We start from the raw sequence: 15,114 nt of genomic DNA, 5'->3' as shown, positions 1-15,114 counted from the left end.
CTTGCCTCTCTCTGCTGCTCCAGCTCTCCCCTTTGCTTAGGACTTACCTACAGAAAAGGCAGTAGCACCTCTGCCCCAAATTCCATCCCTGTTCGCTGCACTTCACCATCATAGTACCATTTATTTGAGTCTTAATTTTTTCATTCTCAAATATCTTCTGTAGGGATCACAAATTAAACCATGTAAGGTAACATTTTGGTAGTCAGCTAATATTTTAGCGTTACTAAAATTCTAGGTCCCTAAGGAACACGAGGTGGGAAGCCATTAGTCACACATTTCCTCATGGCACAGCTCTGCCACAGCTACACACAGGCTTTTGGTTACTAATCCCTGGTGCAGAATTCTGCTCTCAAACTGTAATATCTATAGTCAAGTAGATCAGTGTAGTGAAAACTGCACAGACTTTGAAACTGTGCTCAAATGCTGGCCTTGCTGTTCATTGGCCATATGCCCTCAGAGTGTTCCTTGGTTTCATTAAGCCTCAGTTCCCATGTCTGTAAAATGGGCATAATAATTGTATCTCTCTCATGAGACTGTGAAGTTGAAATAATGTCTATTAAGTGCCAAATGCAGTACTAAAGGGCTAGCTTTTCCTTCCTTGTAGTGAAAAGATTCATTTAAAAAGTGATTATAAATATGTTTTAGGAGTTCCTGTTGTGGCACAGTGGAAACGAATCCCACTAGGAACCATGAGGTTGCGGGGTTTGATCCCTGGCCTTGCTCAGTGGATTAAGGATCTGGCATTGCTGTGAGCTGTGGTGTAGATCTCAGATGCAGCTCGAATCTGGTATTGCTGTGGCTGTGGTATAGGCCAGTGGCTACAGCTCCAATTAGACCCCTAGCCTGGGAACCTCCATATGCCTCAGGTGCAGCCCTGAAAGGTCAAAAAACAAACAAAAAAACCGTATTTTAGTATATAGTTTTGGAAAAAAGGGGAGAAACTGATTGCTTTCTGCCAATCTGAACCTCACATATTTTCCCATGATTTGTCTCACAAAAGTAGAAGTGTAAGTTTTATGACTAAATGTTCGGAAAGCTATTTCCTGGTTTCTAATTTGAGCCTCCCTAAAGACTAAAGGGATTATTCCAAAATCTAGTCTGTGCAGTGGCAGGTGACTGGGATTACATCAGTGGACAGGAATTAGAAGCAAGGGTACTAGTACTAGTGAACAGAAGATCTCGCTTTAGTGTTAGGATCGGCAAACCCTTGAAAAACTTAATTCACATTTCTGCAGTGCTGTGAGAATACATGGGTCGGTATTTGGGAAGAACTTAACCTGCTATAAAAAGCGTATCTGAGTTAAAGACTAAATGTTCATGTTATCACAAATCATGGTTAGTCTAAGAACAAACTTGGTTTGTATTTGTTTAAACCAAAGTGAACACTACTCCTCCCTCTCACGTGATTGTCTGAGGTGGGGCTAATCTCATCTATTTTACTGTTCAGTTGGTCATTCTATTGGAGTTTCCAATTTCTTCTCCATTTTTGCCCCACATGAAGATCTGTGATTTATATGGGGAATTTCATCAACATCTGAAAATTCTAAGTTTACTTTAAAATGCCCAGATTGGCACAAAAATGTTTAAAGATGGTATTTTATTTATTTATTTATTTATTTATTTGGTAATTTTATTTTATTTTTTTACAGAATAAAATACATATATTTAAATACAATTACATTCACACAGATTATTTTATCATGGATCTTAAGAAACAGATTAAGTAACTCCCTCCTTAGAAGTGGAATGTAAAATATGCTGAGACAAATAGGAAATTTATTCTATACTTTATCCCATTTTGTATGGCTTTCATCTTTACTATTTAGTATTATCTATTACATTTCAATTTTTTTAAAAAAATTAGCATTATATTAAAATTGTGTATACTATGCAACTAAAATTTATAAAGAAGAAAGCCTTATATACCATTAAATATTTTATATAGCATAATAAAAAGAATAACTTCACTGGTAAGAATACCAAAAATAATACACCCTCTGAAAATAAGTAAAATATAAAATGCGTAAATTGGTTAAGAAACAGTGTAACTATATAAATATGTCCTCACAATTTGTTACATCTTATTGATTCTTCAGTATAGGCATTACACCATTCTAGGTGATGTGATAAACAAGACATTATAGACCTTACATTGTACCATGGAGAGAAATGGTTATTAATAATACAATTGTAGAACTGTATTATTTAACTGTACAGTTGCATTCTTTAATTATAATTATTATAAATTCATTGATGGAGAGGAAATCAGAATCAGATCTAAGGAGACTTCAGCATTCCAAGAATGATGTCAAATGACCCCATTCGTGGTAGATTATGTACTTATTAACTATGAGATATGTTTCTTCTCCAGAGATTCCTTGTTTGTGTATCACTTATAGATTTTTGCTTTGCAGTTATTCTGAAGTTTTGATATAAGAGTCTATAGGTATGAGATTGTTTTAAGTTGTTGTTCTCTTAATTGCAAGTGCATCTCCAGTGTCCTGCATTTGTACCCACCTCTTCTCATGATTTCTGATTTTGGTGGTATAATTGTGCATGGACGATTTCGTATCTTTACTGTATATATACCTTTACTGGTGAGCCTTGTCATTTGTGGAATTTTTGTTTCCTGTTGCTGTCTTTTCTTTTCTGCCTAGAGAAGTTCCTTTAGTATTTGTTGTAAGGCTGGTTTAGTGTTGCTGAATTCTCTCAATTTTTGCTTATCTGTGAGGCTTTTGATTTCTCCTTCAAATTTGAATGAGAGCCTTGCTGGCTAACATAATCTTGGTTGGAGGTTTTTTCCTTTCATCACGTTAAGTATATCATGCCACTCCCTTCTGGCCTGCAGAATTTCTGCTGAAAAATCTGCCGATAACCTTATTAGGGTTCCCTTGTATGTTACTTGTTTCTTTTCCCTAGCTGCTTTCAAGATTTTCTCTTTGTCTTTAATTTTGGTCAGTTTGATTAATATGTGTCTTTGTGTACTCCTCCTTGGGTTTATTTTATATCGTAGTTTTGTGCTTCCTTGATATGAGTGAGTGATTCCTTCCCCATGTTAGGGAAGTTTTCGGCTATTATCTCTTGGAATATTTTTTCTGTCCCCTTCTCTCTCTCTTCTCCTTCTGGCACCCCTATAATATGGATGTTGGTGCATTTAACGTTGTCCCAGAGTTCTCTGAGACTCTCTTCATTTCTTTTCAGTCTTTTTTCTCTTTTCTGTTCCGTATCCATAACTTCCACTAATCTGTCCTCCACCTCGCTTATTCGTTCTTCTACCTCCTGTGTTCTGCTGTTAGCTGCTTCTAGTGAATTTTTTATTTCAGTGATTGTATTTTGCATCTCTTTTTAAGTTTTATATCTTGTATTTCTTTGGTCAGTGTATCCTGTAAGTTATCCATCTTTGCCTCCAGTTTATTTCCAATGTCTTGCATCATCTTCAGCATCAACAATCTAAAGTCTTTTTCCTGGAGGCTAAGAGTCTTCTCCTCGCTTAGCTGGTTTTCTGGGGTTTTTCCTTTCTCCCTCATATGAGTTATAGTTCTCTGTCTTTTCATTTTCATAGGTTTTTGGTGTGGTGACCTTTTTACAGATAATGGAGTTGTAGCCTCTCTTCTGGTGTCTGCCCCCCTTGTGGCTGAAGTCAGTGTGGGGGCTTGCTGTAGGTTTCCTGATGGGGGAGGCTGATGCCTGCCCACTGGTAGGTGGAGCTGATTCTAATCCCTCTTGTGGGTGGGGCTTAGTCTCTGCATGGGATTAGAGGCAGCTATGTGCTTGAGGGGTCTTTAGGTAGCCTGTTTACTGAGGGGCAGGGCTGTGATCCCACCTGGATTGTTGTTTGCCCTGGGGCTTCTCAGCACTGACTGATGGGTGGGGCCAGATTTTCCCAAAATGGCCACCTCCAGAGAAAGGTAGCTGCTGAATATTCCCAAGAGCTTAGCCTTCAATGTCCCTCCCTCACAACAAGCCACATTCACCCCTGTTTTCACAGGATGTCCTCCAAGAACTGCAGTCAGGTCTGACCCAGATTCCTATGGAGACCTCGCTTTTCCCTGGGACCCAGTGCACATGAAAGTCTGTGTGTACCTTTTAAGAATGGGGTCTCTGTTTCCCCCAGTCCTGTGGAGCTCCTGCACAAAAGCCCCACTGGCTTTCAATGCCAGATGCTCCAGGGGCTCTTTCTCCCAGTGCCAGATTCTCGCATGTGAGGGTTTGATGTGGGACTCAGAACTCTCAGTCCTGTAGGTGAGTCTCTGTGAACCAGTTAGTTTCCAGTCTGTGAAGCTTCCCACCCAGGAGGTGTGGGGTTGTTTATATCACAAAATCGCCCCTCCTACCTTTTGATGTGTCCTCCTCTTTTTCTTCTAGAGTAGGTTTTCTTCTAGAGTAGGTTTCTGGTCCATTTGGGTGAAGATTGCTCAGTCTTTAGTTGTGAATTTTGTTGTTTTTAGGAGAGGAGTTGAGCTCCAGTCCTTCTATTCCGCCATCTTAATCCTTTTCTTAAAGATGGTATTTTAAAGGTAATATTTAATACTAGTAAAAATGTATTTAGAGGCATTCATGCTACTGATAGTAGTAGTATGAACTGCTATAAGCTTCTTGGAAGTGAGTTGGTGATGTGTATCAAGAGCTTCAGAAATATATGTAACCGCTTTATAGAAATTCTAGCTCTAGGTTTATCCTAAGGAAATAAATTTATCCCTAAGGAAATAATGAAAGGTACATGTACTTATGCACAAGTATGTTTATCAAAGCATTTATGACAATAGTAAATAAAAGAAACAATGTAAATGTTCAATATTTGAGAGTCATTAAATAGACTATGGCATTCCTAGGTAAAAGACTATTATGCAAGCAATTAAGCATGAAGTTCTGGAAGAATTTTTAGAGACATGGGAAATACAATACAATGTAGAGAGAATTTGTAGTTTTTTAATTAATGCAACAAATATTTATTAAGTACCTAGTATGCTCTAGGCACTATGATCAGTGGGAAAAATAGGATTTATTTGCCCTTCAAAAAATTTATATTCTAGTGGGGAGGGGGTGAAGAGAGTAACAATAAATAACAAGCCTAATAAATAATGAATTATATAGTATGTTAGAAAATGAGTGCTACAGCGAAAAGAAAAAATTGATGGAATTCCCTTGTGGTTTAGTGGGTTAAGGATCCAGTGTTGCCACTGCTGTGGCTCAGGTCGCTGCTATGGCTCAGGTTCAGTGTCGATCCCTGGCCTGGAAACTTACAAGTGCTGCAGGCATGGACAAAAAAAAAAAAAAATTGAACAGGACAGTGTGCATCATGTGTCTGGGATGGGAGTGAACTGTAATTTTAAATGGGATAAACCAAAATAGGCCTCATTGTGAAGGCAGTTTTGGAGCAAAGACTGGGAGTGAGGCAATTAGCCCTGTGAACATGAGGATAGGAGTCTCAGGCAGAGGGAATAGCCAGTGTTAAAGCCAAAGGATATAAGGTAGTATAAACAGTGTGAACTCAAAATGGTAAAATACTGCTTATATATTTATAAGGTATACTACTTATATTTATAAGAATATGCTAAATTCTTGGAGTTCCCATTGTGGCTCAGTGGGTTAAGGACCTGATATTTTCTCTGTGATGATGTGGGTTTGATTCCTGGCCTCCCTTAGTGGATTAAGGATCCGCTGGGGCTGTAAGCTGCAGCAAAGGTTGCAGATGCAGCTTATATCCAGTGTTGCCGTGGCTGTGGTGTAGGCCTCAGCTGTAGCTTTGATTCAGCCCCTAGCCCAGGAACTTCCATATGCCACAGGTGCAATTGTAAAAAGAAAAAGAAAGAAAGAATAAGTTAAATTCTTAAAGCTTCCAACTTATTTTCATTATTTTCTAAATGTATCTTGTGATTGTTTTCCATCTTCTTTCATAAAGTAATTATTAAGGTTGATCTGTGGTCAATTTTATAAAAGCTGGGTTTCAATGCATCCATTCAGATTGCTGATGAAAAGATTCAAGATGAGAAGGAAAAAGTAGCACAATTTCCTCCCATTTGTTTTTTTTGCACATATCTCCTGCCAAGCAGTAGAATCCTTAGTTTGTACAAAAAACATGAAGATTATAAATTGCCAAGGTTAGGTAGACTGTTATTCATCGAGAGATCCCTCATTTAATAGGCTCAAAGCAGATTCTAATCAAAAAACAAAATGTTTCAAGAAGGAACAGTGAATAAAGGATATGGATGAACAATTAGTTTCTAACATTTCATGGACAAAATTGGAATTTGAGTTTAAGACACACAATCAACCAAAACCTTAATTTACTGTACTTGGAAAAATTCTCCAAGAAAACACTCATGTAAGAAGGAATAAAGTGCTTTCTTTTTTTTTTTTAAGTAGTATCTATAGAAGGAGAATTTATAACACCTCTGCCATTATGGTAGAAATGTTAGTCATCTAATTTTTCAATGAATTTAGTTCCCAATCATGGCAGTTTCTCTCCTTATTTTTAAATTTAATGGCTTCATATATTTTTCTAACATTTTTAATTTACATCAATGTTTCTCAACATAGTTTTCCACTCTTCCCATCAAAACAGAAAAGCTTCAACACATTGTTGCTATGTTTATTTCTTTTCCTAAAAAAATTAAATAGAAATGATTGGTGCTATCAACTGAACACTTACAGTTAACTTTCCAGTGACAAATTAATCTACACAGTACCCGAGAGGAAGCAGAATCTAGAAGGGAACAGGTTTCTGTTTTGAAGTTCCCTGAGAATATTATAAACAGAAGAGAAAAAAGTGAGCTCAGAAATGATTAACACCCATACTCAGTGCCAAACACACAAAATCTTCTAAACCAAATTCCTTTCAAAAGTTTGTAGTTGGCCGGCTCGTGGAGAACATAAATAAGGACAAAGCAGTAATAGTTGATACTTTTAGATCTATAAATAAATACATTATACATATATATTTTAAAACCCTAAACATTTATGGGGTAATTTAAACACTGCTGGCTGATATATTGTATGACTGGCCTGCATATATGCATCATTGTTTAAAAATACAGGGACAATTCTTTGAACTATAGTTTCACATGATGCCTTAGGAGTTGTAGATGGAGGTAATTGGGACATCTTGGAATCGGGGACTTCTGTTTAGTTATTTAATGGGTTACTGAGAGCTGCCCCAGCTTACTTCCCTTTCTGTAAATGAGAAGTGAAGCATCAAGCACTTTTCTTGATACTGAACAACGTAATTCATTTCACACCCAAAATGTTACCTAGTCTTTGAAAAATAATTTCTAGTTTTAGAATGAGTCCTGTTTTGAGGAGCCAATTTTCATAATTTTCTGTACATCTAGTTGGAATGATGGAAGGTGAAAGTCTCAATGTGTAATTAGGTGTGTAACCTGTAATTGAAACAGGAAGGACTTGGCTTTGCCTCTGCGTGAACTGGTGAAATGCACTGTTCTATAGAAAACCTGGGAGCAGGCGAGTCACCTGAGGCTCCTCTCACCTGGGCTGGCTTCAGTCAATAATGATGTTAACCTGTATCTACTTCTGGGGTTTCCTTTCTGAATTACCGTTACTTTGAAAGATTCAGAGTTGAGAAACTGAGATTCACAATTCCTCACGGCATGGGAAAATGTCATTGCCATTTTGCAGAAAGACGGAGTAGCAGAGGCAGTGTCCCTGAAGAGGTAGAACTCGAGTTCAGACCTGTGGAGAGCCATTCCCGGCCCTATGCCACACGGTGTCGCTTAGCCTTCTTGTCTATGGATTTGGCCGCATGCATAAGAATCCTATATTCTTCCTGCCATGGGAGCATTGGACTTAGCAATTATGTTTGAGTTTTATGGTTTTAGTCATCAAATGTTCTGTTTCACCTGTGGTTTCTCTTTAGTACAAGTTCTAAAAAATTTAAAGTACCAATGTATAATGATGACTAATTGCTGTTGGTGTAATAACAACTGTTTATATTTTTGAACCTCAGTTGTGAGTCTGTTGTCTTGCTCTGCTTGTCACTCTCTGAAGAAAAGGCCACATTTAGGCCAGGTTTTATCTTATTTTAACCTTTGTGTTTTTACACCCAGCAACCTGTATGGTTCCTGGCACTCAGCAGCTTTTCAGTAGAAACATATTTAATGAAGGAGTTGCACATTACTTCCTGAGAATCTCTTTATTTATTCAAACTGTAGTGTAATTCATGAATTTGAAGTTCTCCCTTCAGATATAAAAATGCCAAATATCCCAAAACACCGCCTAGGCTCTCTCCTCACACATCTTTAAAAATTAGTCCCCAAAGAGGAGCTTAATGTAATAAATAGAACTTCTAAATACATCCCTTAGCAACTTTTGACCTCCTAAGATGAAACCCTTTCTATGGAGGAAAATATATAGAATCTTTTCACCATGAATTGATTTAAGATGATGGTGCCTGAAACTATTTGAGAATAATTTTAATCCAAAGGGAAAAAAAATACATACATGTGTTTCTTCTGAGTGATGTTTTTTTATTTTTCTAATGGGCTCTTCACTATTGTTTTGTCTGAATGAAGTTTTTTATTTGTGTTATTCCAGACGTGGTCCTACCACAAGCGTCTTTAAACCAGACATTAATAGCATAGTTCACAGTCATTACTGCCAGTGCTCAAACACAAATATTGCATTTGTGTTTGCAAAAGCTACACATCAGATGTTAATTAAGTGCATTTGTTTTTTTTATGCTTAAACAATCTGGCATAAAGAGTTTACATCTATATCAGTTCACCATAAGGTCTCTACAATATCTGAATCACCAGCCGTACAGTATATGATAAATACAGTGTTTCCACACAAAAAAATAACAGAATTGTCAGGAAAACATCAGGCCTGTTATATTTCTCTGTGAAAGAATAGCAACCGAATCTCAGTTTCTTTTTCTTTTTGATAAAAAAAGTATTTAGGAGTAAACACCAATATTTAGAATGATAAATTTTTCATTAAAGAACACATGGAAAGTGAAATCATACCAGAGATTTTTTTTTCCTTGTTTTTAGCTTGCTTCAGGGCGTTGTGACAGTCGCGTTGGAATAAAATTGGAATTTCAGCCTTGCAGTGAGGAGATTCATGCTGCCGCCAGAGCAGCCGAGTGCCAATCTGAGGGAGGCAGGAGCGGAGCGAAACCGCAAACTGAGAAACAAACTTTCACATCAGGTTTCTAATTTTAGAGCAAAAAATGGAATTACTTTAATTATATGACATTTAACTAGAAATACGATTTTCTGGGATTAATTATCTCCCTTATTTAAAAAATTTTTACTAAGTTGAAATTAGCATAAAAATCAAATTCAGCATTTTAAATAAGGTCAGTGGGACTTGCTGGATTTAAATGCAGAATTTGATTCGTTAGAATTGGATCACCATGTTGGTGTTGGACTTGGGAAGGATTAAATAAATGGAGGAATTAGAAAAGCAAGCATTTGGGAAAAAAGCAGTTTTTCTTTCTTCCCTTTTTCTTTCTTTCTTCCTTTCTTTCCTTCCTTTTTTTCTTTCTTAGGCACAAAATGGGTCATGGCCTCATAACCCCTCAGGGAGGAAACTACTACCTGATTAGGTCAGAAACTTCTCAGATTCATTGACTGTCTCTGATTATTAACTGCTTGAAGAAGATACAGTGGTAAAACAAAATAAATTGTTTTGTAATACAGTAAAGTTTAATGGAAGACTTTAAAATACACATAAGGGCATTTACAAAAAATAATCATTCTGAGTTCTAGTGATTACCTCTTATTTTATTTAAAAGAGAATACAGGAGTTCCCGTCGTGGCGCAGTGGTTAATGAATCTGACTAGGAGCCATGAGGTTGCGGGTTCAGTCCCTGCCCTTGCTCAGTGGGTTAACAATCCGGCGTTGCCGTGAGCTGTGGTGTAGGTTGCAGACGCGGCTGGGATCCCGCGTTGCTGTGGCTCTGGCGTAGGCTGGTGGCTGCAGCTCCGATTCGACCCCTAGGCTGGGGACCTCCGTATGCCGCAGGAGTGGCCCAAGAAATAGCAAAAAGACCAAAAAAAAAAAAAAACCAAAAAAACAAAAAAACACAAACAAAAGAAGAGAATACAAAAGTTACTTCTCATGTTTAATTTATTTTTCTAAGAAATAATTAAATTTAAGGTAAGCGTTTGAAGGAATTTTTTTTTTTTTTGTCTTTTGTCACTTTAGGGCCACACCTGTGGCATGTGGAGGTTCCCAGGCTAGGAGTCGAATCGGAGCTGTAGCTGCTGGTCTACACCACAGCCACAGCAACATCATATCCGAGTCACGTCTGCAACCTACAGCACAGCTCACAGCAATGCCAGGTCCTTAAACCACTGAGCAAGGCCAGAGATCCAACCCTTGTCCTCATGGATACTAGTCGGGCTCATTAACCACTGAGCCATGATGGGAACTCCTTGGAGGAATTTCTTAAGTAGAGTTTTATTTTAATTAAGTAAATCAGTGTTGGGACAAGTGTATTCTTTATGGCACTCTTGTGCTCTGGGCTTAACATCTAAACTTTTTTCTACCTTTTATTATTTATCTTAGATAAAGAGTTCATTTTTTAGCAAGGTAGATCGACTTTGGAAATTCTATGAAGAAAAGGGCCAGTTATTGGGCACATGATAGTAAAAGATGCCTTGGAATTTGCTGGATGGGGGCATTCATAAAAAGTCCCATGTTTTTAGGGATGAAATGGTCCATGCCACCATACTGAGGGGAAGATAAGCCCTGGGTCCATATGAACAAACTTACCTTGAAAGTGACTTGCTCCCCCAAACTAATAAATTACATATGAATATCTGAATGTTGACTGGATATTTCAAAGTTCTGGAATAGCAGAGCACAATAGACCCAATAGGTATTTTGAATACTACTTAGTATAACCACACACACACACACACACACACACACACACACACACACATGTACACACACACACACACACAACTTTTCAGCAAAATCTGCATGTGACCCAGCTATTTGTTTGAATGATGATAAAGATGAAGCTACTTCTTGAGTCAGAATAGGGAATGTATATCATATATCTGGAAATGGGACTGTTTGTAATATTACTTGTTGAGGGGCGGAGGAGAGACAAACCATGCTTGGATGGTTTCCATTAATGAATGACATTAGCATTGACCAAAAAAAATTTCCAATTGTACTCTATGAAATGCTAAAACTGATATAATTCTCAAAGATATTTTGAGTAAGTGATTGCTATATAAGGTTGAGAGAGATATGTATTGACTGTTAGGAAATTTAATTTTTATGAAATCAGCATTACAGAGAAATACTGTAATCTGATTCATTCCTGCAGAATTCCCAGTAGGAAGAGGCCCAGCCTCAGGAGTTGAAATGTTTCATTATGTACATGTGTGGGAAAAAGATGAAATGTGGTTTCCGTGTGCTGATTTTCTGCAAAGCGTCTATTAGTATGAGAGTACCCAGGCTAGGCAGCAAAGCCCCCAAACCACGACTGTCTAGGGGAAAGTGAATTCAGCAGGATCTCTCCGTGGATACTGACATCAGGAGCAATAAGTTTGAAAGTAGCAAGAAAAAAGCAAGGACAGTAAATAGTGTTGAAATAGTAACTAAGGAATTGTCTTATGCTGAAGATGAGGTCAGCCTTTTATCCCCCACCAATCCCCGGTCAACTTTGCTTTTAGAAATGTAAAGTTCCCCCCAAATGAAGAAACTGCAGACCTAAGCTTTTTATACCAATGCTAATTTAACCAAGTTGTCCATCTTATAATGTAAACTATAATTAGAGCAGAGCTATTTATGTAACATGAGCTGCATCATCCCTGAGGCAGAGAAAAGCAGGACTGTTACCCCTGAGTGCTGGAGTAATGGGACTCTGGAATAGCAATGGCAGTCCCAGGCCCATAGGAAGCTGGGGAGAGAAGAAAGAGGTGCCTCCAACTGGTTATACCAAGAAGGTATACATAGTGGCCCAAACTCTGCTAAACCCTCATCATGAGACACAAGAGTCACTTTGTCCTTCCCAATGCCAAGACTCTTTGTCAATTTCAGTGACCTCCTTTCTTAGCCAAGACTGTTGTTGAGGTTCCTTGAATCAGATCTTAACCGAACTTAGTGATGACAGGTCTGTGTTTGAGGAGGAATGGATGGGTGCAGAGTTTGATTTACTCCTGTCTCTCAGACTCTTAGTAGGCCTGACACTGAATCCAGCCCCTGTGGTGGAGTTGGCCTTGGAAATGAATGGAAGGCAAAGACATTTTGCTACTGTTGATATTTAATTCTCAAGTGTGCCTTTTTCTGTGGATATTTTGGAAAGGCTGGGCTCTTATTAACTATTCTTAAAAAAAAAATCCAGATGCATTTAGAGTGATTAAAAGTATCTGCTTGTAGCTCAAATAGCTCTGTTACTAAAATAAGTATATATATGAACTTTAGAAAATCTGGAGTTGATAATGAGGAATATTTTTATTATTTCAAAATAAAACCAAGTAAAGGAAACTCCTTGGATTAAAAATTGCCTAAAGAATAGAATCTTCAACATGAGGATCTCTCTTTGCCCAATTAATCTGCTTTTCTAATGATTTAGGCATCGGCGCTAGCCCGTACGTGATGAACTGCAACGTTACCATAGATTCTCAAGACTTGGATCTGGGAAAAGAGATCGCTAGTGCCATTCGTGGCTCGAATGTGAATGGATTGAAGGGTGTCCAAACAATGGCTTTTCCTCACCAGGGGAAAATTGAGATTGCTTGCAACGTAGAGAGTTTCGAAGATCCAGAAGTTATAGAAACCGCAGAGGGCTCTCAATACATGGCTTACAGTGTCCTTGGAGACCAGTTTTATTATGTACCTCCTCATTACATAGAAGCTCAAGTTAAAAAGTTGGCAAGTGATCGGGGAGTTGGTACTATAGGGAGAGCATTAATTGGATTTACACCTCAAGAGTGCAAGAACTGTGCTGAATATGCTATAAAGGAAGGTATTGGGGAGTTCTGGAAGATACGGGGAGGTGTTTTCATGTGATCCAGTCTAAGGCTTCATTGAAATTGTAAGGAAAAATATCAGTCATTACAAAGTTTTCTTCTGGCCAATAAGGATGAAGGCAAGATGAAGAGCTTGATTCTAGCTCTGTGTTGGAGAACTGGAAGTAGTCTCTGTCCAATGACAGGACAGGTTTTATAGACTGTCCATAATCACGTTGTGATATTTCTTTTTCTTTCTTTTTTTCTAAAATTATAGTTGATTTGTCAATTTCTGCTGTACAGAAAAGTGACTTAGTTATACAAACATACATTCTTTTTCTCACATTATCTTCCATCACGTTTCATCACAAGTGACTAGATATAGTTCCCTGTGCTATAGAGCAAAATCTCATTGCTTATCCACTCCAAATGCAATAGTTTTCATCTACCAACCCCCAAACATATTTCTAATCATCATTAAAACTTCTCGAGAGCCTCTTCTGGGTCAAGTTTATGTGCTTGCATGTACTAGAAGCCCTCCTGAATCCGTCAAGTAAAATGGCCGTGGTTGCTGAATCATTTTTAATCATCATGAACAGAACTAAAAATGGACTCAATTTATTTGGTTTTCTGGAACTTTTTATTCCCAAGTCCTGTATACAACTCTCATTTTTTGAGTAATCCTTTTTTATTAATGTACACTTTAAAAAATCAAGTACTAAGTGACTGAAAAGTGGGGAGAATTATAAAATAAAATTATTCTTTCAAAGCATGATTGTTCTTTCTTGCCTTCCTACGTTTAGGATGACTTACTGTTCATTCTGGAGATAACTGCAAAGGCCAGATTTGTCTAATTTTTTTATGTTTATGTGGGGAAGTGGAATGGCGGTGTTGGGCATGACTTCAAGGAATTGTATTTATCCTTATTGTAATTTAAATGGAAAGTCTGAAGGTTTAGGGATTATATTGCTCTTGAGTGAAGAGAAGGGTATTGGTGGAAGAATTTTATTTGAAAGAAATCAAAATATGTTGCCTCTTTGTGAACTAAAAGAAGCCACTTGTTGATTCCAGCGACTTTATGTAAATCCTTAGTGTTTATATTGCTTATATTAGTACAAGGTACTTTCTATCCATAAAGCACAAAGAAACATTTTTTTCTATAGATTTTGTTTAGCGAGAAAGATTATGGCCTTGTCTAATAGAGCACATAATGTAGATTTATTTTAAGAACTTAAAAGTAAAAAAGAGGAATTCCCGTCATGGTGCAGCAGAAATGAATCCAACAAGGAACCATAAGGTTGCAGGTTCCATCCCTGGCCTTGCTCAGTGTGTTAAGGATTCAGCATTGCTGTGAGCTGTGGTATAGGTTGCAGACGCGGCTTGGATCCTGTGTTGCTGTGGCTGTGGTGTAGGCCAGCAGCTGTAGCTCTGCTTTGACCCCTAGCCTGGGAACCTCTGTATGCCATGGGTGCAGCCCCTTGAAAAAAGCAAAAAAAAAAAGTAAACAAGAAGTTTAACTTCGTCTTTTTATAGGATCCAATAATCTGTCCTATTCTTTTAGTTTACATTTGACTCGAATGTGATTGCATTAATTTTATATCAGAATTATGCTTGCTTCTTCGGGTGTTTTTCTTTCTTTTCTTTCTTTTTCTTTCTTTTCTTTTCTTTTCTTTTCTTTCCTTTTCTTTTCTTTTCTTTTCTTTTCTTTTCTTTTCTTTTCTTTTCTTTTCTTTTCTTTTCTTTTCTCTTCTTTTCTTTCGGCTGCATGTGTGGCATATGGAGGTTCCTGGGCCAGAGATTGAACCCAAGCTACAGCAGTAACCAGAGCCAAAGTAGTGTCAACACCAGATCCTTAACCTATTGAACCACGACAGAACTCCTTTTGGGTATTTATGCTGTCAATATAAATACAGCAGAGGTGCAGTAAAGGAAACCATAAAAAAAAAAGACAACCTACAGAATGGGAAAAATAGTTTCAAACGATTCAACTGACAAGGGCTTAATCTCTAAAATACACAAACAACTTATACAACTCAACAGCAAAAAAAAACCCAACAACCCAATTGAAAAATGGGCAAAGACCCGAAGAGACATTTCTCCAAAGAAGATATACAGATGGCAAACAAACACATGAAAAAATTCTCAGCATCACTAATTATTAGAGAAATGCAAATCAAAATTC

The 15,114-nt window shown here is 37.6% G+C and overlaps 1 protein-coding gene across 23 annotated transcripts in view; it reads left to right on the top strand.

Annotated features, from left to right (window-relative positions):
* Positions 1-15,114, top strand: part of FTCDNL1 (formiminotransferase cyclodeaminase N-terminal like) — a 387,434-nt gene that overhangs the window by 74,544 nt on the left and 297,776 nt on the right. For 10 of the 23 annotated variants that reach the window (XM_085000309.1, XM_021075931.2, XM_085000308.1 and 7 more), the window contains one exon: positions 12,557-13,704. The exons of 12 other annotated variants lie outside the window; for them this stretch is intronic. In XM_085000309.1, the coding sequence (XP_084856435.1) occupies positions 12,557-12,993 (437 nt within the window). In that variant the 3' untranslated portion in view covers positions 12,994-13,704. Of the gene's footprint in view, positions 1-7,635; positions 8,979-12,556; positions 13,705-15,114 lie in introns of those variants that run through there. One more of the 23 variants, XM_085000313.1, reaches the window with a different exon arrangement.

This window comes from Sus scrofa, chromosome 15 (assembly GCF_054392235.1).
Source record: "Sus scrofa isolate SSC_HxYL_T2T_F1_AM1 chromosome 15, Sscrofa_HxYL_maternal_Yorkshire_Landrace_v2.0, whole genome shotgun sequence".
Classification (NCBI taxonomy): Eukaryota; Metazoa; Chordata; class Mammalia; order Artiodactyla; family Suidae; genus Sus; species Sus scrofa.
Note: the sequence above shows the minus strand (reverse complement) of the source record. Positions and strands in the feature narration are given on the sequence as shown.